At 44.8% G+C, this 26390-nt stretch overlaps 1 protein-coding gene across 1 annotated transcript in view; it reads left to right on the forward strand.

The window, feature by feature from the left end:
• The first annotated feature begins 6777 nt into the window (after positions 1–6777).
• GPR158 (G protein-coupled receptor 158) overlaps positions 6778–26390 on the forward strand; it is a 216342-nt gene continuing 196729 nt past the window's right edge. The window contains exon 1 of the mRNA XM_053263346.1: positions 6778–8282. Coding sequence (XP_053119321.1) covers positions 7405–8282 — 878 coding nt within the window. The 5' untranslated portion in view covers positions 6778–7404. The remainder of the gene's footprint in view (positions 8283–26390) is intronic.

The raw sequence follows: 26390 nt of genomic DNA on the forward strand, positions 1-26390 counted from the left end.
TGGGCGTGCACATGTTTCCGAGACTCAAGTGGTTTGTGGCACCCTTAGCCACTGCATTACATGTAAATGCTCATAGGTTAATTATGTGCTGCGAACAGCAAATAGGTATATACAGAAGTCCTGTTTAGACTGTGAAGCTCTGAGCCTGGAAAGGTTGGATGCCTTAAGGGCTTGCAAAAGGCAGAAGCTAAAACTCTTGACTTACCCAAAGCATTGTAGTCTAAGCTAACACATATGCAGGTGCACCATATGCTAATCTTAGAGAAAGGAGGCTAAGACTGATGGTACATTTTTATTGGTACTAGATATCAGGATCCTTCCCTAATTAGAACTCTCCTCATTGTTTTAAATAAAGCCACTAGAATGGACTAACATCTGTGACCTTTTGGGACACTTGCTCATGCCTGTATGATGGATGTAAACATTTGTTTCTAAGTTATAGTACAACAAGCAGATATATATTAGTAGGACTGGATCCTCTCATTCTTGTCCTACCCCTGCAGAGAGGAGCAAAGAGGCATCTTTTAAAAGTGGTGATTCTCTTTCTTTAGCAGGGGGAGAGCAACAGGCCCTATCCACCCCCAACACAGCATCCCTCCAGTGGCTGTTGGTAGTGTTGATAGATGTGATAGACACATTTCTTTTTTAGATTGTGAGCCCTTTGGGGACAGGGAGCCATTTAATTTATTTATTTCTTCATTCATGCATTCATTTCTATTTAAACCGCTTTGGGAACTTTTGTTGAAAAGCGGTATATAAATATTTGTCATATTCATCATATTCATATATCCTTGACAGATGCATGTCCTTGAGAACTGTTCCCCACCTCCAATTTTTGCTGCCTCTTCCATCTAAGAAAAAGTGAAAAGAAAAGTGCTTATTTTAAGTGGCTTCTTCCTTTCCACACACACCCAAGCTCTTCGATGTTTACTTTTCTGTATAAATAAAAGCATAATTGAGTCTAGATGCTGTTGCTCCCTTATCAGTCATCATTGGTCTTGAGTGAAAGACACCTAGTCTGGGATCATAACATGAGACAATATTAAGGAATCAGTCAATGATTTTTTTAAAGTGCTAATCAACCTTTCTTTTCATCCAGTTCAGTGAAAAAAAAATCAATACATGCTCATTTTTTTGTCCACTTCCTTGTTTGTGTGGTTATTCCCTTTGTGATGATGGATACCTTTGTGAACAAGCTATGCTGTCACTAACAAACAAAAACTGCAACCACACACCTGGAGATAGCATACACCAGGTGAGAGATTCAGAGTATAGGTGCTTATATGCCAATTCCAGAAGCCTCTGAGCCAAGATGGGTGAGCTGGAGTGCTTGGTTGCTAATACAGAAATAGATATAGTGGGCATAACAGAAACATGGTGGAACAGTGAGAACCAGAAGGACACTGTTATCCCTGGATATAAACTCTATAGAAAGGACAGGGAGGGGTGCCTTGGAGGTGGAGTAGTACTGTATGTTAAAGAAGGCATAGAATCTAACAAGCTAGAAAACCTAGGTGAACTGGAATCCTCCACAGAAATCCTGTGGGTGACAATACAAGGCCTGAAAGGAAACGTTTTACTGGAGACGTGCTATCACCCTCTGGATCAAAACGCTGACAGTGACTGGGAGTTGCAGCAGGAAATCAGGGAGGTGTCAAGGAGAGGCAGGGCTGTAATAATGGGTGACTTCAATTACCCACATATAGACTGGGCAGATTCACAGTCAGGTAATAACAGAGAGGTCAAATTTCTAGATACGCTGAATGACTGTGCCCTAGAACAGTTGATCTTGGAACCAACCAGAGAGAAGGCGACCTTGGACTTAATCCTGAATGGCACCCAGGACCTGGTGCGTGATGTCACTGTCATCAACCCTTTAGGGAACAGTGATCATAATGCAATCAAATTCAGCATACATATGGGGAGAGAATCACCAAGGAAGTCTAACAGAGACACTTTGAATTTCAGAAGAGGAAACTTCTCCAAAATTAGTATGGTGAAAAGAAAACTGAAAGGGAAAATCAGGAGAGTCATTTCGCTCCAGAATGCATGGAGTTTACTCAAAACCACAATACTAGAAGCCCAGTTTGACTGTATACCCCAAAGGAGGGAAAGTACCACTAAGAACAGGAGGATGCCAGCATGGCTAACAGGTACTGTCAAGGAAGCCATGAAAGGGAAGAAGACTTCCTTCCAAAACTGGAAGGCCTGTCCAAATGAAGAGAATAGAAAGGAACACAAACTCTAGCAAAAGAAATGCAAGGTGACAATAAGGGAGGCAAAAAGAGAGTTTGAGGAACATTTACCTAAAAGTATCAAGGAGAATAACAAAAACTTCTTTAAATACATCAGAAGTAGGAAACCTGCCAGGAAGGCGGTTGAACCTTTAGACAGTGAGGGAGTGAAAGGGATTATTAAGGAGGATATGGAGGCTGCAGAGAAGCTAAATTTGTTCTTTGCGTCTGTCCTCATGGCAGAGGATACTGAGCATATACCTGTTACTGAAACAGGCTTTTGGGGGATGGAGGCTAAAGAACTGAGTCAGATAGAAGTGACAAGAGATGATGTTCTAAACTGTCTGGAAAAACTAAAAACTAGCAAATTGCTAGGGCCGGATGGCATCCATCCAAGAGTCCTCATAGAATTCAAATGTGAAATTGCCGACCTCCTTGCTAAAATATATAACTTATCCCTGCAATCAGGCTCTGTACTGGAGGACTGGAAAGTAGCAAATGTAACACCGACTTTCAAAAAGGGATCCAGGGGTGATCCAGGAAATTACAGGCCGGTTAGCTTAACGTCCGTTCCAGGCAAATTGATGGAAGCATCCTCAAGGATAAAATTGTAAAGCACATAGAACAGGCCCTGCTGGGAGAGAACCAGCATGGTTTCTTCTGCAAAGGGAAATCTTGCCTCATAAACCTTTTTGAGTTATTTGAGAGTGTCAACAAGTATGTGGATCAAGGTGATCCAGTTGACATAGTATACCTGGACTTCCAAAAAGCTTTCAAAAATGTTCCTCATCATAGACTCCTGAGGAAACTTAGCAGTCATGGGATAAGGGGACAAGTACATTTGTGGATTGCTAACTGGTTGAAAGACAGGAAACAGAGGATAGGGATAAATAGAGAGTTTTCACAAAGGAGGGAAGTAAGAAGTGGGGTCCACAGGGATCTAGAAGCAGGGGTAAGCAGCGAGGTGGCCAAATTTGCAGATGATATCAAACTCTTTCGGGTAGTGAAATCCAAAACTTGTGAGGAGCTCCAAAAGGATCTCTCCAAACTGGGGAGTGGGCGACCAAGTGGCAAATGAGGTTCAATGTTGGTTAGTGTAAAGTGATGCACATTGGGACGAAAACTCCCAACTTCAAGTAAATGCTGATGGGATCTGAGCTTCGGTGACTGACCAGGAGAGGGATCTTGGGGTTGTGGTGGACAATTTGTTGAAACTGTCGACTCAATGTGCAACAGCTGTGAAAAAGGCCAATTCCATGCTAGGGATCATTAGGAAGGGGACTGAAAATAAAATGGCTAATATTATAACGCCCTTATACAAAATTATGGTGCGGCCACACCTGGAGTACTGTGTACAATTCTAGTCACCACATCTAAAAAAAGGACATTGTAGAACTGGAAAAGGTGCAGAAGAAGGCAAACAAGATGATCAGGGGCCTAGATTCCCTTTCTTATGAGGCAAGGCTACAACACCTGGGGCTATTTAGTTTAGAAAAAAGATGACTGTGGGGAGACATGATAGAGTTCTATAAAATAATGCATGGTGTGGAGAAAGTGGATAGAGAGAAATTCTTCTCCCTATCACATAACACTAGAACCAGGGGTCATCCCATGAAACTGATTGCCAGGAAATCTAGGACCAACAAACGGAAGTACTTTTTCGCATAATCAACTTGTGGAATTCTCTGCCACAAGATGTGGTGACAGTCAACAACCTGGATGCTTTAAGAGGGGTTTGGATTACTTCATGGAGGAGAGGTCTAGCAACAGCTACTAGTTGGAGGACTATAGGCCACCTCCAGCCTCAAAGGCAGGATGCCTCTGAGTATCAGTTACAGGGGAGTAACAGCAAGAGAGAGGGCATGCCCTCAACTCCTGCCTGTGGCTTCCAGTGGCATCTGGTGGGCCACTGTGTGAAACAGGATGCTGGACTAGATGGGCCTTGGGCCTGATCAAACAGGGCTGTTCTTATGTTCTTATGAGTTTATGCATCATAGATGACTTTTGTATCTCCTGCAAATCTTCTGCTTCTGTTGAGTATCTAATCAGCCTCATTATTTTACTTCCTTTTTGTTGACAATGATATCCTGTTTATTGGAAATTGTGGTACAGCCCCTGCCATCATGATGGAAGTGGGAAGGACAATAAATTGAATTATATTATCACAGTTTTCACTTGTGTTACTGTCTGGGCTGAGCTGTGGACAGTGGATAAGATGGATTTAAGAGCTTGAGCCAGGAAAGCAACTGTTGTCCAGGCAAAGTATTGCCCACTGCAGGAAACCATTTATAGCTCTTCATTCCTGGGAGAGACCAATGGGCAGCCTGTGTGGGTGGGGCAAGTCCAGAGCCTGAGGATACTCTGCTACCCAGGAAGATGTACCAACCCAGTGTCCTGGTAGTAATCAAATGGGGAAGCCCCACATTGAGCTGATGGCTTTTGATTCTAGTGGCTCCTGACAATTACAAATTTGTGGGGATTGAAAAAGTTGGGAATTCCAAACAAGTGCCTCATTTCTTCCTATACTCTGTAGAAAAGATCTGAGAAAAGCATCTGAGATATTACTTCTACTACTACACTACTAGTAGTACTATTTATATACCACTTTTCAATAAAAAGTTCACAAAGCAGTTTGCATAAAATAAAATAAAAAAATGGTTTTCTGTTCCCAAGGGGCTCACAATCTAAAAAGAAACACAAGGTAGACACCAGCAACAGCCACTTGAGGGATAAACAATGCTAAGAAGACTCTTTATTTTGACAATAAATCTTCATTTGTGGCTATCTCATGAAATAAAAGTTGTGGGTATCTTGATTGTGATGCCCTAGCTCCTAGATGCCACTATCCACTATAATGAGTGAGTGAAAGTGACAGGTTCTGATTTATATTGTAAGCACTTAAGAACCCTCCTCTTTTTGTTCTTGTTCTCTGCAGGATAGATTTACAAATTCACATGTCCCTCAAAAGAAACTGCTTGTTCTAAAGCACTTGGAGCAATGATGTGAGCGAAAATGTTCAGCTTCATGTAGGTTATTTGTGGACATTTGACTCTAATATCTGCAGAGCTTGCCTAGGCACTAAGTTGCCCCAGCTTATGACTGGCAAGTCCCTTTATAGTCCAACAGAACAGGTAAGGCAATTATAGTCAGAAGGCCCATTGGGTTATCGTTGTGGTTGAGGCCACATCAGAGCAATTCAGCCAACAAGATAAGAGGCAGAGAAGGAACGGATATAGGCACGATTGCAAATGTACAGGAGAAGCATGTTGTGACACTCATGGTTCAGTGTACTATGGCCCCTGAGCTAATACATATTGCGTTAATTACTCTGAACACAATCATATTTACCAGCCAAGAAAGCAAATAATGGCCCACATTTTCCAGATGCCAGTAATCAGTGTTTCCAAGGAGAAACATGGATGGTCCTCTGTGTGATAGGCCAGGAGCCCAGTTGCTTTTTTGTTTATCTTCCCCAATCTGCCGAATGCCTAGCATACAGTTTGTGTTTTTAAAAAGCACTGTTATGTGTGCTTAAGGCCCATTGTCAGAAATGGGACATAAGAGTGCATAAATTTGCCTTGGACTGGGACCAAACTGCATAATGCCAATGCATAGAATATTTGGAATGCTTAGAAAATTGCTATAGGCTGTAAACATACCCTTGCTGGGCTAACAGGGGTATGATTTAACAAAAGACTAGGAAATCCTGGATGCCTGGTGATGTGGTTTTTCACAGTAAAGTAAATCTGCTAGTCCCCAAAGGGTAGAACTGGATGGTTTCTACTGGAAAACGATGCAGAAAACGTACAATATGTGTGCATATATCCAAATGCAATGAAAATAAAAGGGAATCTAAGCATTTCCCCTGGCACTGATCAGAACTGTGCAATGGGTCTTACTCCTAGGCTGCAGCCCTAACTCTTACTGTATCCCACGCCCACCAGCTTTAATACCTTGAAAGAGGAAGATTTAGAGCTCAGCCAGCAGATGTCTCTATGCCCCTAGGCTCATGCCTAGTGCAGGAATTAATTCACTCATTAATACCATCATTAAGAAAATAAATAAATAAAACCCAACTACTTTCCGGAGCAGTGATAAACAAAGCGACTAACTCTATGCGCTGCCCTCAGTCCTTTACAACCTTTAATAAAATATACAGGTCTGCCGGGCGGGCAGCAGAACTCCCACCAGATCTTCGCCGTCTTTCCATCTTCGGTGGGTCAGACGTGAAGCGTCCGCAAGCCTCTGAAACGGCGCTTGTTTGTCCGTCGCGACAAGCGGCTGCAGGTGAGAGGGAGCCCCTCTCGGCCGCTCCCGGGGAGCGCCCTCCCCGCCTCCTTCCTCCTCCTGGTTCAGCACTTGGACAGCTCCTTCCTCCGGCCCACTAACTGGCTGACTGCTGATTGACAGGAGAGGCGGCCATCCAGCGCTTAAGGCGTCGGGAGTACACCTATGAGGACGGGCCATGAGAGGGATGAGCGGCAAGAAGGGGCTGGCCGTGAGCAAAGCGGTGGAGTTAACACAGCCTCCGACAGGCAGAAGAGGGAGGAGGAGAGGTGAGGGTGGGATCTCTCGCTGCTGCTGCTGCGCTGGGAAACCCGAGCCTTCCAGTGAGCGGGCACCTGCTCTCGGGAAAATCCCCTCCCCAGATCCTCGCCCCGCCTCTCTGCCTCCATTGCCTGGGAGAGCAGCTGCAGCTCCCTCGCGCCTTCCTTGGGAAGCGATGCCTGAAGAACCCGCAAGCAGCAGCGCTGGGGTGCTGTGTGTGTGGTGGAAGCGGGGGGACGTGCCACTTGACCGGATGATGGAGCCGCAGCCAGCGGACTGCTTGCAGGCAGATCTTTAGAATACCTTGCCGAGAGCGCTGCCAGCGGTGGATGGGGGATAAAGACATAAGCAGGCTAACTATAGCATCTCCCTGTAGCCAGAAGGGATGTAACCTGCTCTCTCAGCCAGGCAGCCTGCGTAATTCCCAGAGAGCTTGCCCTACCCGGGAGAGAGCGCAGGAAGCATCGCTACAGGTGATTCGGATCCTCTCCACCCGCTTTTTGCTCCAGTTTCCCTGCCAGTGCCGAGCGGCTCTTCGTAAGCCTTCTTGCAAACCGGACTGGGCGAGGTGGGTGGGGGACATCTGATCGGAACTTGGCTCTCCCTTGGCTGAGTGGAGGAGATGGGCTTGCCTCGGCTTCTCCTCCTCCTCCTCTTCTGCGCTCATCTGTGGTTTGTGGTCGATGCCAACCAAGGGCGGACGGTGGCTGGCAAAGAGAAAGCTGTTAAAGGGAAACAGGCGATTTACAATCATGTCAAGAGTGCGGCTCTTCCTTTCTCTCCCTGGAACAGATCCACGGAGGAGAGCACCATCCTGGCACACCGGCTTGTCCAGGAGGTGCCCCCCAATGTGGCTTCTTTCCTCTTCACGGGTGATTCCCAGGAGCTGAGGCACGCCAACTGCTCTGGGAGGTACGAGCTGGCCAACTTGCCTGCGAAGTCCCGCTTGGCTTCACACCCGTTGTTGCATGGTGCTCTGGACGCGCTCATTCACGCCACCAACGTCCTCAACATGATTCTACAGAGCAATAAATCCCGGGAGCAGAACTTGCAGGAGGACCTGGAGTGGTACCAAGCACTGATTAGGAGCTTGCTGGAAGGGGACCCCAATATCTCCAGGGCAGCTATCACTTTCAACCTGGAGCCCATGTCCTCTGCCCCGCAGGTCTTCCTCCAGGCCAGCCGGCAGGACAGCCAGATTCTGCTGCAGGACTTGTCTTCTGTGGCCCACCACTTGGCCAATGCCTCCAGTGAAACCGAGTGGTTCCACAGCCTGAAGCGCAAATGGAGGCCGCACTTGCATCGCAAGGGCTTGAATCTGGGTTCAAAGGCTTTGGAGAACAGCTGGAAAAGGAAGGATGGCTACCCTGCAGAGAAGAGCCACATCAAATGGTCCTCTCCATATCTGGAGTGTGAGAATGGAAATTACAAACCTGCCTGGCTGGTCACGCTCTCTGCAGCTTTTTATGCGTCGCAGCCAAATCTCCTTCCTGAGTTCAGGTAAGAGACCAGGGGTTTTATCAAGCAATTTATCTCCTAGCAAATCTGAATAAGAGGCAACTTCATTGAGGAGTTTGATGTGTCAAAGCTCTACTGATGGAAACAAATATATACTTGCACGGGAAGTTCTGAGTAAGCTGAAGTTCCACTGTCCTGTCCTGCCTCTATCCTGGCAGGCTTAATGGGGCTGGGGCTGTAGCTCAGTGGTAGAGTGTCTACATGAAGGTCCCAGCTTCAGTCCCTGGCATCTCCAGGCAGGGGTGGGAAAGACTCCTACCTGAAACCTTGGAGAGCTACTGCCCATCACTGTAGACAATACTGAGCCAGATGGACCAATGATCAGGATCGGTATAAGGCAGCTTCCTACGTCCCTAATGGATAACATTAATGAAGTCATTTAAAAATTGCAGCTCAGTATTTGACAAATGGTCCTTGAACAATTGCAGTTAGATCCTAAGCATATTTATTTAGAAGCTAGTTCCCACTGAATTGAATGGGGTTTGCTCCCAAGCACTTTGCATAGGATTGGTGCCCTCAGTGTAGATCCTGTAAAACTGAAAACCAGATTTCCAGTCTTGCAGATCATGGTGATAACAGTGAAGAAGAAGAAAAAGTGAATGGCTGTAAGATATACTAGTAAAATGACTAAGCTTGCAGTCTTTAACACACTTACTTAGAGAAAGTCCCATTGAGCTTAGAGAGCTGTGCTATAAAAAGGCCATGTGAATACCTATTTAGGCACCAAGCAGGTGGCAAACTCCTCTTTAAAGGGAAAAGAAGGCTCTTTCCTTTAAAAGTTGTATATGGATTGAGGCCAGCACGCTGTAAAAGAAAGAAAGTTATGTTTGGGGAGCCAAAAGTAGCAGGGAATGAGTTTCAAACTTGTGGGGTGGAAAGAGTACATAGAACTGAAAGGCAGGCATATTGCCTCTTGTGATGACTTCCAGCTCCAGTGAGAATGCAAAGGCACTAGTTTGATAATGTTATGATGAACAATACTAAAAACCAATGGTTATTGTTCCAGCACTAGTTGGTCATGATTAAATCCTGTTAAAAGCCATGGGATTTAAGCTAATTATGTGCATCATTGGCTAGCTTTGTGCAACTTACTGCACAGTCATATGCATGTTTACTCAGGAGTCAGTGAATTCAATAGGACTTACTCTCTTACCCCTGCTGAGCAAAGAAGTATCTTTTAAAGTGGTGATTCTCTTCTATTTAGCAGGGAGAGAGCAACTGTCCCTATCCAACCCCAGCACAGCATCCCTCCAGTGCCTGCTGCTGGTGTCTATCTTATGTTTCTTTTTAGATTGGAAGCGGTGTTCCCTCTAACAGAGATTCCCAGATGTTGCTGACTACAACTCCCATAATCCCCAGCCAAAGGCCATTGCAGCTGGGGATGCTTGGAGTTGTAGTGAACAGCATCTGAGAATGTTGGGAGCCCCTTTGGGACAGGGAACCATCTTATTTCTTTTATTATTTTGTTTGTAAACTATTTTGAGGATTTTTGTTGAAAAGCAGTATAGTAGTAATAGTAGTAGTCGTCGTCATCATCCCTGACTACTGACCACTCACTGTAGTAGTAAGTGAACTTAGGGGTGCATCCTTCCTTAGACATGATCACTTTTGTTGGAACAGGGCCCATGCAGGGCTGTATGCAGGAGCTTTCAGTTGGTGTGGCCCAAAAATTCTGATGGAGCAGGAGTTTTTGAATGAGTGCATGCCTTTTGCTACATAGAGCCTAGACGTGTAGACTGGCAGAGACATCGGCCAACACACTTCCCATCTTGAGACACAGAGTCACTGTCTAAGGCAGGGCTGCACAGATATTTTTGGACTACAACTCCTATAATCCCCAGCCACAGTCATCAGTAGTCAGGGATTATGGGAGTTGTAGGCCAGCAACTGCAAAAGGGCCAAAGTTGTGCAGCCCTGGTCTAAAGGATTAAAACTGAAGCTGCTGCCCCAAAGCCTTCTTCCAGAGATTATAGACTGGTGGAAACAGTGCTCATTGCATTTCCCGTGTTACTCAGGCTGAATCTGGGCATGCAGAAAGTGTGTCCAAAGTAGCAGAGAATTTATATAGAACAAGATTGAACTGGGTTTTGTTTTGTTTTTTGCCCAGTTGGAAAATGTGATCAAATATTAAATGTATGATTAATTTGACATACCAAACTCAGCAGAATGAACTTTGTGGATGCTAAAAAAGCATTTGATAGAGTGGAACTCATGATTTTTTATTTTTTTTTTTGCAAGAGGTGTTAACAGTGGTAGGATTCGGAGGCACTTTTCTGAATCGATCTTGCTCTTTTTAAAATTAATGGCATTACCTCAGAGCTCATTGCATTATGTAGAGGTATGAGACGAGGACATCAGTTATGAACTTTGCTTTTTGCTTTAGCTATGGAACTTTTGGTTATGAAGACAAGCAGATTAATGGAGGTTGAGGGGAACAGAATGGAAAACTGCATATAATGTTGACTTTGTCAAAACCAGCACCAATCCTGGTGCTATCTGAGAGTCTGAAACAATTTAGTCAAATTTCTCATCTAATGAGGAAAAACTGGAGTGGCTGGATATAGAACTTGCTGACAAATTTGGTATTGTAAATCCTATAAGCTACCTAGGGATTTCGATTAAAAGCAATCTGAAAAGATGAATGAATACAATCATAAGCAATAAAAGACTTAAATCACTGGCCGGCCCTTAACATCTCTTGGCTGGACAGAATAGCATTGATAAAAATGAATTTTATTCCTGTTTGGCAATATACCTCTGAGCTGTGACCAATCTATTTGGCAAAAAACTGATTTTGGACTAAAAGGCCACCTAGAGTCAGGAAGGTAGTGCCACATAAGCAAAATGTTTAAAAGAGGGGTACGTCTCCCAAATATAAGGGTGGCATAAATTGATTAGCATTTCAGAATGAAACTGATGAAAAGACAAGCTAATAAAAACAGAACAAGAGGGGAACAAGATGAATCCAAAATTCATATCATGGTACAGGAATAAGAAGAGGAAACTGGAGAATCCATCAGTAAATATAGTTGAGAGAAATGTGGTACCCAGTAAAAGGGAAAGTTAACCCAGAATTATCTCTCTTGACATCTGTTTGGTTTTTTTTTTAATTTATAACAAGCAAATCTCAAAACCTGTGATGCTGGAAAACATGGCACATCGGAAGAATTCAAGTCTGGTGAACAGGGGTGTAGCTAGGGGAGAAGGGGCTTGTGTTCACTCCTCTTCCCGGTGGCCCCTTGAAGTGAGGGAGATAATGAAGAAAATAGGGAGAAGTGGAGCTGGGGGGTCCTCAGGAGCTGGGGGCCCCAGGTTCTTTGAACCCATCCACTCAATTATTGCTACACCCCTGCAAAATGGTTAGATAAGATAAGATAAAAGATAGCAAAATGGTTAGTAGATAGGGCTTGCTTAACGTATGATCAAATGACAGTGAAAATGGGGAGTGCTCAACCTTGAGTGATCCAATATTTCCAGCTGGATAATGTTGTCATAAAATTAACAGCATTTTGAAGCTCTGCATGATTTAATCTGGACCGAATGTATAACATTTCCTGTACCAAAAGGACAAATTAGGGAATGATATGCACTCTTGCAGAAACTGAAAGACAAACTAGCTAATTATATGAGAAAGTGAATAGTGTTAGAGAAAGGATTAAAACAGTGGGAATGTTTTTGGGAGAACAGCATTGAAAGTGTGATAAACATATAACTGAGAGAAAGTTTTTTGCACATTCATTGTAGATAGTATTTGACTCTACAGACCTATAATTTGATCCCATCATGCTGGAAATGTAGTGTGGAGAGTGTGCTGCTGATATGTATCATATGTTTTGGAGTTGCCCACTGATGAGCATATTTTGGGGAGAAGTTCTGATGAAAATAGAAGACATTACTGGCTACTCACTTTCTAACGTGTCAAGAGAAGCATTGTTTGCATACAGTAAGAAGGAAGTTTTACTGGTGGACTTAGACCAGGTGACCAATTTGCTGGCTGTAGCAAGAGTTTGTTGAAATTGAAATTGCAGTTAGGTCTAACATTAATGATTGGTTTGAAAGAGTGTAAAATGTTGCTCTTGTGTCAAGATTAACTCACTGCAGAAGAGCAGCAGAGGGGGTAAACCAGGATAAATTTGATGAATACTGGAGCCTCCTTATAGGATATTGGAACAATATCTTTCAGGATGAGAAGTTCTGTTTATGAAATTATCTTCTCCTTAATATGGTAGCTGGAGGGGTTAAGATGGAAAAGGACATAGACTGAATGCTATTTTTTAAAATTTAGTTAATTTTCCTCACCCCTTTCCCCCTATGTTTTGTTGGTTGGATAAGTCTAAGTTTATGTACTGGATTAGAATAATATGATATAATAATTATGATATAATAAGGGCAAACTTTAGCTAGCCACGAGTTATGACATATATCTGCCTTTCCTGTGTAACTGTTTCTATGCCAATGACGCTTGAATGTATAAAAGTAATGTCTTTGTTGATTAGTCTCTGTCCTGCTTTGAGCGCAAGCCAAGCAGCACCTTTGCTACTTAAGGGCAAATAAAAACTTTGATCTTACGTCCTCTCATCTGGGCTGATTATTGGTCTCCATCCGCCCGGAAACGAACCTCCCCTATTGGGGGCAAGGGGTACCTGATACTCCATAGGGACATCATCTGGGGAGGTCCGGTTGCAGTTGCCACTGGCTCGGTTGGTGGCGACGCAAAACCAGGCCTTTTCTAGAGTTGCCCTGGGACTCTGGAATGTGCTTCCTAATGGAATTAGAGTTTCCCCTTCTCTGAATGTTTTTAAGAAGGAACTAAAAACATACCTGTTTAGTCAGAGTTTTAGTTTTAAAACTTCAGTTTTAGAGTTTTTATTGTATTTTAAATTGTATTGTATTTTATTATGTTAATGTTTTAATGGTTATATTTTGTGAACTGTCCAGGGACATTTTTGTATGGGGCAGTCTATAAATGTACTAAATAAATAAATTATAAATTATAACTTAGTAGAATTTTTTCTCAGTTATTGGTAAGTTGTGTATAGTAACTTTTATATAGTTTTGTATTGTTGTATATTTCATTTTAATTGCGAACGAGCATTTAATACAAATGACGGATAAATCAAAGTGTGCCCATCACATTTCCCAGAACCAAAAAGTGTACTCCTGACAAATAATTCTTGCCAATGCTGGTGGCAAATAAAATAATAATGCACAAGCAGACAAAAAGTTCAGACCTGTCACAAGTAAATCTTGCCAAATATGATGGCAAATGTATTAAAATATATGGAAGTAGCCAATAAGCCTGGCTCTTGCAAGTAAATCTTGCCAAAGTTGGTGGGAAGTTGGTGCCCGTATAGTTACAGGGGCGTAACTATAATAGGGCAAGGGGAGACAGTTGTCTGGGGGCTCACTGTCTTGGCCCCCCCAAGGCAAGTCACATGACTGACTCCCCAGCCACACAGCTGCCCAGGCTTCCTTCAGTTGTATTCATCCTCCAAAATTGATGTGAGCTACCTGGAGCTACCAGAACAGCATGTGTTTCTCTAGTACCATTAAATGACTTGCATCGTCCACAATTTACAAAACCTTTTAAAGCATAATTTAGGATGATGTTCTATTGTGGCACATAGGAGGGGTGTGTGTGTGTGTGTGTGTGTATAAATATATATAAATAAATTTGTACTATGCTTTTTGTTACCACTATCCAGCCTCATTTAAGATTTCTTTACTTCATGAGTTGAGCTTCAGTGAGGGTGGGGGGCAATTTTAAATTCTTGTGTCTGGGCCCACTCCAACCTTGCTACGCCCTGTATAGTTAAGCTGAAGCACAGTAGCGATAGTTTAGCTCAGATGAAGAGTTGTTTCAACATTCTGTTAGTATATGCCCTGAACATTCCATTGGTTATACAATCTAAACTATCTATATCAAATGCCTGAAAGTTTGCAGACATCAGCTAAGTGACAAGGCACATCTCCTCTCTAAATCTGGTGCATATCTGAAGCAAGATGGCTGAAATTAAAAGTCAATTTTTTGACTTTGTAGAAGAAAAACTAGGTATATGTTTTGTTTTGTAAACATTCATCCAGTATTTCCTGAGTTATTAACCTCTGAAATCTCCCAAGGAAAAGGGTAAAATAAACTAGACATGGATTTCAGTGATCTAGCCCACTGAGGGATATGAAGCCATCGTTGGGAGTGGCAAATCCTGGAGAATGACTTCTTGGTTCTGAGCTTTGCTGCTTGATAAGGCGAGTCTATGAGCACTCTGGCACTTCTGTAGTTAAACAAATGTTCTCTTCACTGTTCCCTCTAAGGCGTGTGCACATGTGCGTGCTCACAAGTTTTTGGATGTCCACCCAGTTCATTTTAGATCCCGCTCAGGTTGAATCAGGTGGGCCCCACTCTGAATGCAGGTGCGCACACACTGCTTTGATACTGCCACCCAGAATAAAACTCATTCTGCACAGAGATGAAAGAAATTAGAGGGACCACTGGTTCTCTTCCCCTTCCCTTCCCTCTTGATACTTTCTGGGTGACTCTGGGCCAGTCACTTCTCTCTCAGCCTAACCTACTTCACAGGGTTGTTGTGAGAAACTCAAGCATGTAGTACACCGCTCTGGGCTCCTTGGAGGAAAAACGGGATATAAAATGTAAAAATTAAAAAAAAATGTTGCTGAGTCTGCCAGTCAGACTGAGGGAGGAGTGGGTTGAGCCAGAGCACCTAGCCAACCAGACACAAGGAGAGGAGAAGGGAGGAATGCTTTCTGATGCTCTCCTCCCTCCTGGAGAGGGCTTACCTTTGCTGTGGAACCACACAAGTCCTGGGATCAAATGCACCCCCTCAACAAAGTAGATGTGTGCAAGATGGATACTGATATATTTTCTTGTCACTTGCTGATCAACTCAGAGCACAACATATATGCTTAAACCATATTATGGACAACACACAGATTGAGAGCAACATAAACTATATTTTCCTGCACTCATCAGGGGCAGAGCCACCATTGAGCAGACGGGTTCAAAGAACCTATGGAAGGGCTGCGCGAGCCCTCCGGAGTTCTTTCCCAGCCAGCACTGGCTGACTGGGTGCATTTAATCCCCTTTCTCTCCCCTGCTGGAGAGAGAGGAAGAGAAATCAGTGCACCCAGCCAGCACATGCTGGCTGTGAATAGGCTCTGGAGGTCTCGCTGTGACGATTGGGTCACACCCACATGCCGCATGTAAGGGGTGTTACTGCCATGCATGGTGTGCATGTGGCGGGGCTGCTGGGACAGGACAGAACCTGGGCCTCCATTCCCTGGCTCCACCACTGGCACTCATTTCCTTTACTTTTAGATCCACTGAAAATCGATTTAAAGAGATGCCTAGGATCCATTTGCAAATAGAAAAGGTAACAGAAGAATAGGATCCATTCTTCAGATCTATTTGCAAAGAAGGGATGCATTTAGTATGTGTATCTAGTATGTGTTTTAGTATCTAAAAACTCTTCCAAGGTAGTTTACAATAATTATACAATGGCGGTGAGACAGCTAAGTGGCACGCACACATATGATGGTAGAATTATCCACACAGCTCTAGTAGTGTTGTCCTTCCTTCCTTCCTTCCTCCATTTTATACCCCTTATGCTTAGAGAGGTTCTTAGACAGGTTCTTAGACAGGTCCATATGACTAAGTCACTCAAGTGACTTTCACCCACTTTTTCATGAATGGTTTTGCTTACATGTGGGCATGTATTAGTGATATGGTATCCTAGGCACTCCAGGACCCATCTTGGTTGGCTAACCATCTCTTCCTGGTGCTGCTGTGGGTTCCTTGGTGAATGACCTTTTTCACTGGATGCCATGATCTCAGAAGATCCCTCATACATACAGTTGACCTATGTGGCTAGGATGCACATGTCTCTAGTCTTGTGAATTCTGGCTAGAAACTCTCTTTCCCCTCTCCTGTGTGTAAACCTTCATCAATGCTGTATTCTCCATGGTGCTTATTCTTTGCCTGGCCTCCTCCTTTCCAATCAAGGCTCCCTCTGATTGACTACCTGTATTTCCCCTGGATATTTATTCACAGGCATAGAGTTCACGTTTCCCCAGTGCTAGTCTGACAATCTAATCACAGCACCGTGTGGTTCTCCCGGTGTCCTCTCCGTTTCTCCTGGTGATCCACAGCTTCACCATTTTCTTCATTTGTGTGGCTGCCTGATTATGTAATTGTCTGGAAGAGGGCATCTGAAACCCCCTTGACTAATCTTGGTCAGACCTTGTTGGAATAGCAAAGCAATGAGTCTAGCAAATATAATTTTGCTGAGATTTTCAGAGGGGGCCTCTGATGATAAAGAGATAGGGTTGTCAAGGAACTGGTTATAGCTCTTAAAATTCACTGAGTAGCATTTAGACTAAGTTACTTAGTATAACTACTCGGGTGTTACTCTATAAGACAAGTTAATTTCCATAGGACTACTCACAAGTAATGTAGTGTGGATGCTGCCTACTGTTTCTATAGCCGAACAACAGTTCTGACTTGAATTCCCTTGAGGATATCCCCTAAAATTCAGTCATGTACTGCTGAAGCTCATATTAGCTTCTCTGCTTCCTATAAAGCATCATATTTCTTAGACAAGGTTAAAGCAAGAGGCATCCCTGGTCAACAAGATCATGCCATGGTAATACTGGCAGTCATCCAACCCAGACAGAATAGAAACCAGGTCCTTGTTGGGAGCAGTGCTTGCCACACAAGTTGTCCAGTAGAGGTCATCATGGTAGCAGTTACAAATTTTTCCCCACCTACAGTGTTTAACCCAAAATGTATTCACCATAAACGCAACACAAACCTTCTGCTTAACTATGTTGTTCTAGTATACTGTGACATTTTACATACGTCTTGCCAGCTGCTTTTCTCTTCAGCATCAACAAAATGGTAGGATATTCACGATTTGGATTTAAGTTGGATTTTGCTATATGGAAAAGTTAACGTTTGAAATAGACCTTTTCACTTGATCAGACCTGATTTCTGCTTTCCATAAGTGATAAATCACATATTACTGTAAGAGCCTGGGCCGCGGAACTTGGACTGAAGTATTAAATAGTCTTCTTTGACTGGTTGTTGCATTCCGGCAATGCGGGGGTGATGGTGGTAGTGCATGAATGAAATTCCCAGTGATGTCACCCAACTGCTTGCCCAGACCTGCCCGTTTTCAGAGATGGCTACTGTGAGTCGTAGGGCTTCCTGGTCCTCGTCCAACACTTATGCCATGCTGGTTCTTCACTACACCATGTTTTGCGAGGATGGCTCATTTTAAACTCTCTGTTCTGGCCTATGGGGTACTAGCTGGAGAGCAGATTTGTCCCCAAGAGTGCAGAAGCTGGCTACCCAACAAGGCCAGTGTCTCTGGTCAGCATCATTGGGCATGAGCCCATGGCTCTCAAAAAGGCCTACTTCTAATCAGGGCTAGCCTTAGAGGCAGGCAAACTGGGCAGTTGCCCAGGGCACCTACCTGAAGGGGGTGCTAAGCTGAGCCTTGGTGGCTTGCTGTTTGTCAAGTGTACTGTCCGCGGTGAAGCTGCAGAATGTCTGTGAGGCTTCATAGGGATCCCAGAACTGGAGCATGAGAATTGGTCTTGCAGTAGTAAGCAATAAGCATGAATTGTCCCTTTTGCTAGGCAGACTTTGCCCTGGTTTGCATTTGGATGGGTGACTACATGTAAGCACTGTCTGCTGCAAGATATTCCCCTTAGGGGCTATAGCTCAGTGGGAGAGTATCTGTTTTGCCTGCAGAAGGTTCCAGGTTCAATGACTCTTGCCTAAAATCTGCCTGGAAAGTCATTTAGTGTAGACAATACTGAGCTGAACCGATAGTTTGACTTGGTATAGCGTGGTTCAGACATTATCCAAAGGTCCCGCTATAACTGAGTGCAGTGGGGGGAAGGGGGAGGAAGTTCCACCCCTGCCACATCACTCATTTGTGCGCCCTGCCATTTGCAGTTATGACAGGGCTTGTTGGAAGAGGGAAGAGCCCTCCTCACGATGGAGGGCACACCTGAGGTTGTGAGGGGAGGGCTCTTTCCTCTTCTAACAAGCCCTGTCATAACCGTGAGTGGTGGGACGCATGGGTGAGTGACGCAGCAGAGGCAGAACTTCCTTCCCCTTCCCCCCCACTGTATATGGCTACAACAGGGCTTTTAAATAGCTGCTAAGGGAGGCTTAGCCACCTAATGGCTCAGCGGGGAAGAAACTTGCCTAGCAAGCAAGAGGTTGCCAGTTTGAATCCCCGCTGGTATGTTTCCAAGACTATGGGAAACTCCTGTATCGGGCGGCAGCGATATAGGAAGATCCTGAAAGGCATCATCTCATACTGCGCGGAAGATGGCAATGGTAAACCCCTTTAGTATTCTACCAAAGACAACCACAGGGCTCTGTGGTTGCCAGGAGTCGACACCGACTCGTCGGCACAACTTTACCTTTCAGGGAGGCTTATGTTTCATATGTTTCATTGGCAGCAAAGCAGGAAATCACCAAGAGGTAGCTCTGGGCACTCATCATGGGCACTGCTGGGGAAGCCAGGAACAGTAGCAGGGCCTGTTGCACTACTAGGCATTGCAATCCTATACAATCCACACAGCTGGGCAATCCTGATCAATTACTGGGAGTGTGAACTGGCAAAGGCACTCCTCACCCGGGCTACTGTTCATCCTAGGACTGGCCATGCTTCTAATCCCTGAGACCAGCTCTGAGCCCATTGCCCATACTGCAAGTGACGGTGGAACGACTCTATTGGGGCCCATGGGGCAGTTTGCATGCCACCCCCTGGAACTATCCCTGGCCATTCCTACTTTAAAGCATAGTCTCCAGTAATTTAATCATACAACTCAGTTGCATCCTACAACTCAGTGGGGAAGTGATGTGAGTGGTGGCCCACAGCTAGATTTTTTTTTTTGGTGGCTGCCACCACTGCCATTAGCTGACAAGGGCAGAGAGAGGGAGGCAGTGGGGCGGCTGTGGAGGCATGCAGGGCACAGCTCCCCCAGCCTTGCTCCTATGTGTGTCAGATCTTTGCTGGCACCAATGAGGGGAAGGGGACAAGTGACTGGAGAGGTAGGCATTGTGCAACCCCACCCCCGCACTGCCTCTGATCCCACTAGGTGGCCCATGTTCACTGCACACCATTGCCCAATGGCAGACCTGCCTCGATACAACTCATACTGAGATATAATTTTCATTTAAAGGAAAAAAAATCCATTCACAATCTGAAATGATAAAAACAAAGTGAAAAAAATTACACCTGTGTCATTATATCATTATGATTAATCACCACACATGCCTCCGAAAATAGGATTTTAATTTCCCTTTCTCTGTGTCATTGAGTGATAATGATGCTTTTAAAAATTCCAAACTCCTCTATTCAGTCCCTTAAGAGTAAAATGAAATATTCAGCTTTTTCTCCTTAAAGTGCTGCACAGAGTCTTCCCCCAGCAAAATGCCTCTGTGAACCATCTGGTAGAGACATATTAATGTTCTAGTTCACATACTCCTTCCCATCTTGCTGCTTGGAATGAGAGAAATAACCTTTCAGTGGTTTTCTCACTAAACAAGCCTTCACCATTTGATATCCTTTCCAGCTTATCTCAGGGCTGAAACATTCAAAGCAGAATGTGCTACACAGAGACCTTTTTTTTAAAGGAACAGCATACTTTGGAAGAGAGTTATATTATTTCATATGCTCCCTCTATCCTTGTTCAGCAGCAACAATCTCTGTTTTTTGGGGACTTATTTATGTTAAATCCATCCTTCCATTTTGCTTAGTAGGAAAGAATCTGCTTTGCAGGCAAAAGGTCCCAGGTTCAATCACTGCAACATCTCCAAGTAGGGCTTGGAAATACCCGTCCCTATCAAATAGGTATCTCCCAGCCCATCTCCAAGAAATACCCTGGAAAGCTGCTGCCAGGGGCGTAGCCACTATTGGGCAACCGGGTTCAAAGAACCTGGGCCGCCACCCATCAGGGGCTGCACCCTGATGGCTGCGGTCCTGACACCCCCCCCCCAACATCAGACACCAGGAGCAGCTCTCCCTCAGGGAGAGGGAGGCTCTCCCCCAGGCAGAGGTGCGGTCCCATTCAGGAGTTAAATGGCCGGCCAGGAGCGGCTCTCCCTCAGCAGATGCGCGGCCCCGTTCGGGAGTTAAATGGCCAGAGCTGCATTCACAGTGCGGCCAGGAGTGGCTCTCCCTCAGGAAGAGGGAGGCTCTCCCTCAAGCAGATGTGTGGCCCCATTGGGAGTTAGATGGCCAGCGCTGCATTCGCAGTGCAGCCAGGAGAGGCGCTCCCTGCCCCGCTTGCTCCTGGCCACGCTGTGAACGCAGCGCTGGCCTGGATCCAACTCCTGAATGGGGCTGTGCAGCCCTGTTCGGGAGCCAGATCACATCCCACATGTCTGACGTCAGATGTGGGGGCGTGGCTAACCCCAGCATCTGATGTCAGACATAGGGGGCGGGGTGAGTGGGGCTGCTGCGGCAGCTGGACACGGGCCGCCACTGGCCTGGCTCTGCTACTAGTTGCTGCCAGTCAGTGTGGACCTGCTCTAGGAGAAAGATCTCTGAGTGGAATCAGGGGAAGGAAAGATCTATCTTGTATCCAAGGAGCATTTATACAAATGCTCACTCGTGGACAGCTTTCCGTTCACATGCTTGTTTTCAGCTGTTGAGAGAAAAACTGTGGGCAAACAGGTTTATATGCAATGAGGTGATTCTGGAGATACTCTTCTCCTAGGCTGTTTGGGTCTTTTAGGGGTCAGAAACAGCCCTTGAACTGAGCCCAGTAACAAACTGGATCAATCATGCTCTAGTAGCCTCCAGGTTGGATTACTGTAATGTGCTTTGCCTGGGGCTGCAGTAGCAATAAATAATAATTATATTTGGATGGGCCCTATGATGCCAAAACTCTGGCCACCACAGTTTCTGGACTGTCTTCAAGGGCAGTCCTATGTAAAGCACATTATGGTAATCCAGCTTGGAGGAGATGAGAGCATGAATGACTGTGGCTGAAAGAAGAATCACCTGTATGTGCAGATGGCTGGCTGCACATCCAGGCTAGATCAGGGCTGCCCAACTTCAGCCCTGCAGCTGTTGCTGGACTACACCTCCCATCATCCCCAGCCCCAGCGGCCAGTTCCACAGTCAGGAATGATGGGAGTTGTAGTCCAATATCTGCAGGAGGGCTGATGTTGGGCAGTCCTGGGATAGAGTCTGCTGAATAACTGGAGTGGGGCTTAGGCAGTTTGGGAACAGAGGTGTCACTATCTCCACTTGTGGAATCTTGGAGGGTTTCTTGTTTGTATCCCAGTTCTCAGCCTGGGTTGGGTATAGCTATCACAGGGGAGGCAAACTTGGCTCTTCAGCCGTTGTTGAACTACAACTCCCAGTATCCCCAACCACAATAAATTGTGGCTGGGAATGCTGGGAGTTGGAGTCCAAAAACAGTTGGAGGACCAGGTTTGCCCACCCCTGATCTATCATCTTCTGTCTCTCTTGCTCACTGGATTTGTAACACAAGTAACTTCAGGGGATTCTGGAGAAGGGTAAATTGTCAAGGTGAAATCCAGAGCACCCTGAACTTCTGTTGATTCATCTGCATTTCAGTTTATCTGTTGTGGTGCTGGCTATACAATTTTAGTAAGTATTAAGGAAGGGCAAAATTGCTGTGTGTGTGTGTTTAGTAAACCTTTTCAATTAGAACCATCAGGTGAGCTAAAAATGTAAAATAGTTTAGCCTGTTCCAAGTGCATAGGGATTTGTTGCTAAGGAAACCCTCTTCTTAGCTTATGTGCCCATATCTAGCAGCTGCCCCTTCTAACTGGGTCCGAGTAGGACTGCCTGCAGTGTAGAGTCTCTGGCCACATTCACACGTAATGCAGAACCGCGGGTCTAATGGACCTGCTGTCCCCTTCCCCCTGCTCCCCCATCCGAATTTGGACATCACGGGGAGCTCCCTCTCTGCAGTCAGTGAGACTGCAGAGAGGAGGAAGAACTGGCTGCCTGGGCTTCCTTCTTGATTGAAGGACAGCCCTGGCAGCCAATAGCAGCTGGAGTGAGGGAGGAGCTCCTCCCTCAACGCCAGTTTCAAAACAACCAGACTGTGGTGCCACATTTGGATGAAACGCTGGCACTGCTAAACCAGAGGTCCAGGTGGCAAAACTCACTACAAACACAAGTGCTCTAACTACTACACCACACTGGTTGTGTTAGTGGAAGAATAAGAATAATTTTGGGTTTTTATTTGGGTTGGGAGAGAAGACTCAAGTTCCCTGTTCCTTTTCTTCCCTACATTATTTTGATGCATATAGAAGCCCTCATCATGTGTAGATGTTTTCTTTGCCTGCAGAATTCAGCCAAGCAGTAATTGAGGCAAGAACACACTATTTAACGAGTTCTTTTGATTAAATCTCTGGGAAATCCCCAGATATGCCGTGATCCATGCCATATATCTGAAGGTGCATTAGAAACCTCCACAATCTCACTGACAAGATAGAGTTCAGATCTGACTCCGGCAAACTGCTCCAAGTGGTCCACAGGGATTCCCCCTGCAGGTAGATCTTAATTCATGTGCTCACACTGCTGTGCCCTGCTTTCTGATTGCATTTATTTTTAGTGACGGCTGCTATCCTCTTCCAAAATGCACACTGGAAAATGGTAGTATCGCATCTGCTGAGTTCTGGGAGAGAAAAACAAGCTGCTTCTATTACTGAAATATGAACTGCAGAGAGAAGGGAGTGTACGTGTCATTCTCTGTGTGGCCTTAATGCTGAGCTGGTCCAGTTCTTAGTGTGTTGCATGGGAACTAGCCACAGACTAGAGTTGCTATTTCTGCTCTGGTAACAGGGCAGTTCACATGACTGGCATTAGGGTAGGAGAATTGGCATTCAGAAGCTCTTTGTGCTCCTGGTTTTTGATCATGTTCATGCGTTACTTAAAAACAGAGTTGGAGGCAGGGAGCTTGATGGTTTGCTAAGTCCCTTGTTGGGGAGGATGAGCATACCCCACCCAGATTCCATCCCCAGCTTTGGAATGAGATAGCAAGAAAAACTGTCCTTCCCAGCTGGGCATTAGCTCACGATCAAGCTCCCTGCCTCTGACTTTGTTTTTAAATAATTAACACATGATCGAAAATCAGGAGCATGCAGAGTTCTTAAATTAGGGTGGGATTTGGGAGGCTTCTCCTGTTCTAATTAGTGATGTGCAGATCGTTTCGAGGTTGAATCGATTCGACTAGAATCTGGTTGATTCGAGCTTGAAATGAATCTATCACCCCTGGCCAAAACAGAACTCGAATTGAATCTCCCTTTTCGATTTGAATCAATTTGAGATTCGATTTTCCCATTTGAAGTGCTTTTATTTTTTCTACCATAGGGAATAATGGGGACTCAAAGCAGTCCCATTACTCCCCATGGGTAGTGCCAAGGTGATCCAAAGTGGGTTGGGGGATAGGGCACATTGGATGCCAACTACTCCCCAACCCGCAAGCCAGTAGGGTGCTTAAAAACAGGGTTGGAGGTTTGATGGTTTGCTAAGTCCCAGCTGGGGAGGATGAGGCACACCCCACCCAAATTCCGTCCCCAGCTTTGGAATGAGGAAGGAAGAAAAACCGTCAGTTGAAAAGCGGTATATAAATATTCATTGTATTGTATTTGTTGTATTGTTCCCAGCTGGGCACTAGCTCATGACCAAGCTCCCTGCCTCTGACTTTGTTTTTAATAGGGCTAACACATGATCAAAAATCAGGAGCATGCAGAGTTCCCATAACAGGGAGGGATTCAAGAGGCTTCGCCTACTCTAATGTCAGTCGAGTGAACAGCCCTATAGACAACCGAGTTGGTTCCCACATACATGGCCATCACTCTCTGACTATAGAATAATGCAGTCCGTTCCACATGTGAATGCATCCATTCATTCCATTAGCAACCTCCTTTTTCTTACTTGAAGGGCACCCGGCAGGTCACAAATGGATTTGTTTTTATTTTATTTACTACATTATTTATACATCTTCCTCTGAGGAGCCCAGAGGAACACGGTTATGTTTATCCTCACAACAACCCAGTGAGGTAGATTAGGTTGACAGATAAGTGTCTGGCCTAGTATCATCCAGTGGATTTCATGTATGAATGGGGATTTGAACTTGAGTCACCTTGATCCTAGTCTCACACTCTAACCACTACGCCACACTGGCTCTCCTCATATCCACATAAGAATTCATAAACTGGAACAAGTGAATGGACCACAACAGATGGATCAACACTAAATGCATATTGTACAATATCAACTCAAACATGGTTTTCAATTGAGACAGTTCTTGGGCTAGCTGAAAAGCCCCACCCTGACTCAGATGGCACAACAGCAAGCTGGATTTCCATTCCCTCTGGTCTTTCCCCTCATTTTCCTGATGTTCACATTTGCAGATGGGGAGGGAGAAAGCAGCAGCAGCAGCACTTGAGACTCACAATGCCACTGCCTCCTCCCATGGGAACCCAGGGGCACGTAGGGGTTGCCTGTGAGTCTTCTGGCCAGTACCTTACTTGGCCGGCCTAGAGTGCTGCCTCTGTCTGTTAGTCTTTTCAGTGACACAACTCTTTTGAGGGTGTGTGTTTCATGTTATAGTTTCAGTTTCCACAGACAGAAATGACGTTCTAGTGACCTCTCGTTCTCTCGCTGCACATCCTTTTGACCCAACAAACGTTTATGCAGCTTTCCTAAGCACCTACACAAATAAGCTACAACACAGATAGACCAGAAGTAGGAGATGTGATTACAGGGATCTTGATTCTTATTGATGTTTTGATCCTCTTGTCTTCAGTCTTTTATCCTCTTGTCTTCCGTCTTTCTCTTTCCTCCGTTTTGCAGGAGAAGCTTTGCAACCCTGGCCAGCAACTAATTAGTCCACTAAAAAGGTAATAGGAAGGTGGACCACAGCTGCAGGTCTAGCTTGCCAAAATGAGAGAGTAAGTGTGGTGTAGGAATTAGAGCAAGCCTGCACAATGTTGGCCTTTCAGATGGTTTTGTACCACAACTCCCATCATTCCCAGCTACTGTGGCCAATAGTCAAGAATGATGGGAGTTGTAGTCCAACATCTGCAAAAGGACCAAAGAGTGGTTGTGAGGAAAAATAGGGTGGAAAGAGAACCATGTACACTTTTCCTAAGCTCTTTGGAGGAAGGGCAGAATATAAATAAATCAATTAAATAAACTGGGCTGCTGCCAAGCTCTATTGTCACAGATACTAGGCCTGTGCATGTTCAGAAGATTTGAATTTGGATTCAGATTTGACATGGAATCCAGGAGATTGGAAGGACTTGGTGTATTTTTTTCCAAAGCTATGGGTCACTCCTCTGATTTTCAGTGTTTTATTTTAAAAAATAAATAAAAATGGCTAAAAATGATGAAATCTGGTGTGTTTCAAGCCAGAACTTTACAAAAGATTTTGGATCTGAAGCCCCTCCTTGGACCACAATTCTACCCCCATGTGAAGGGAAAAGTCCATGTGGACTTTCCCTTGATTTTATATTAATTTTTCTTCTTCTCCATTTCACCTTTTTTTGCCATTTTAAAAATTCATCAAAATTTAGAAGAGGGACTAGTTCTCTTCAAATTCACTCCAGGGTTCCCTGACCTCCTTCCTCACATGTGTGGCAAGTTCCAAGGCTCTGGGACCAACCAATGATTTTTAGTCAATTTGTTTTGATTTTCCCATTCACTCCTTTATGGGGAAAGATGCCATTCCATTTTGCTAATTCCAAAATTCTGAAGTATTTCTGAAATTAATTTCAGTATTGTGGCATTAATTCCGACGTTACTGTTTACCGATTTTTACTTATTTGGGGCAATTTCAGATAAAATCTGAATTTTAGAATTCCAGTTTGCACATCCCTAACAGATACTACTTGTTAATGCCATGCAAATACAATAGAACTGTGATAAAATTTCCTGACATTTTTTCTTTATTCTACCACAGCCAGGATGTGTGAGTGCTAATGTGATGGGGAAAGCAGTCCTAGGAAAGGCTGTGCTTAACCTTTCCCTTCCATGCTATTCACTCCATCTAAACCACCCCCAG

This window comes from Hemicordylus capensis, chromosome 6, assembly GCF_027244095.1.
Source record: "Hemicordylus capensis ecotype Gifberg chromosome 6, rHemCap1.1.pri, whole genome shotgun sequence".
Taxonomy (NCBI): Eukaryota; Metazoa; Chordata; class Lepidosauria; order Squamata; family Cordylidae; genus Hemicordylus; species Hemicordylus capensis.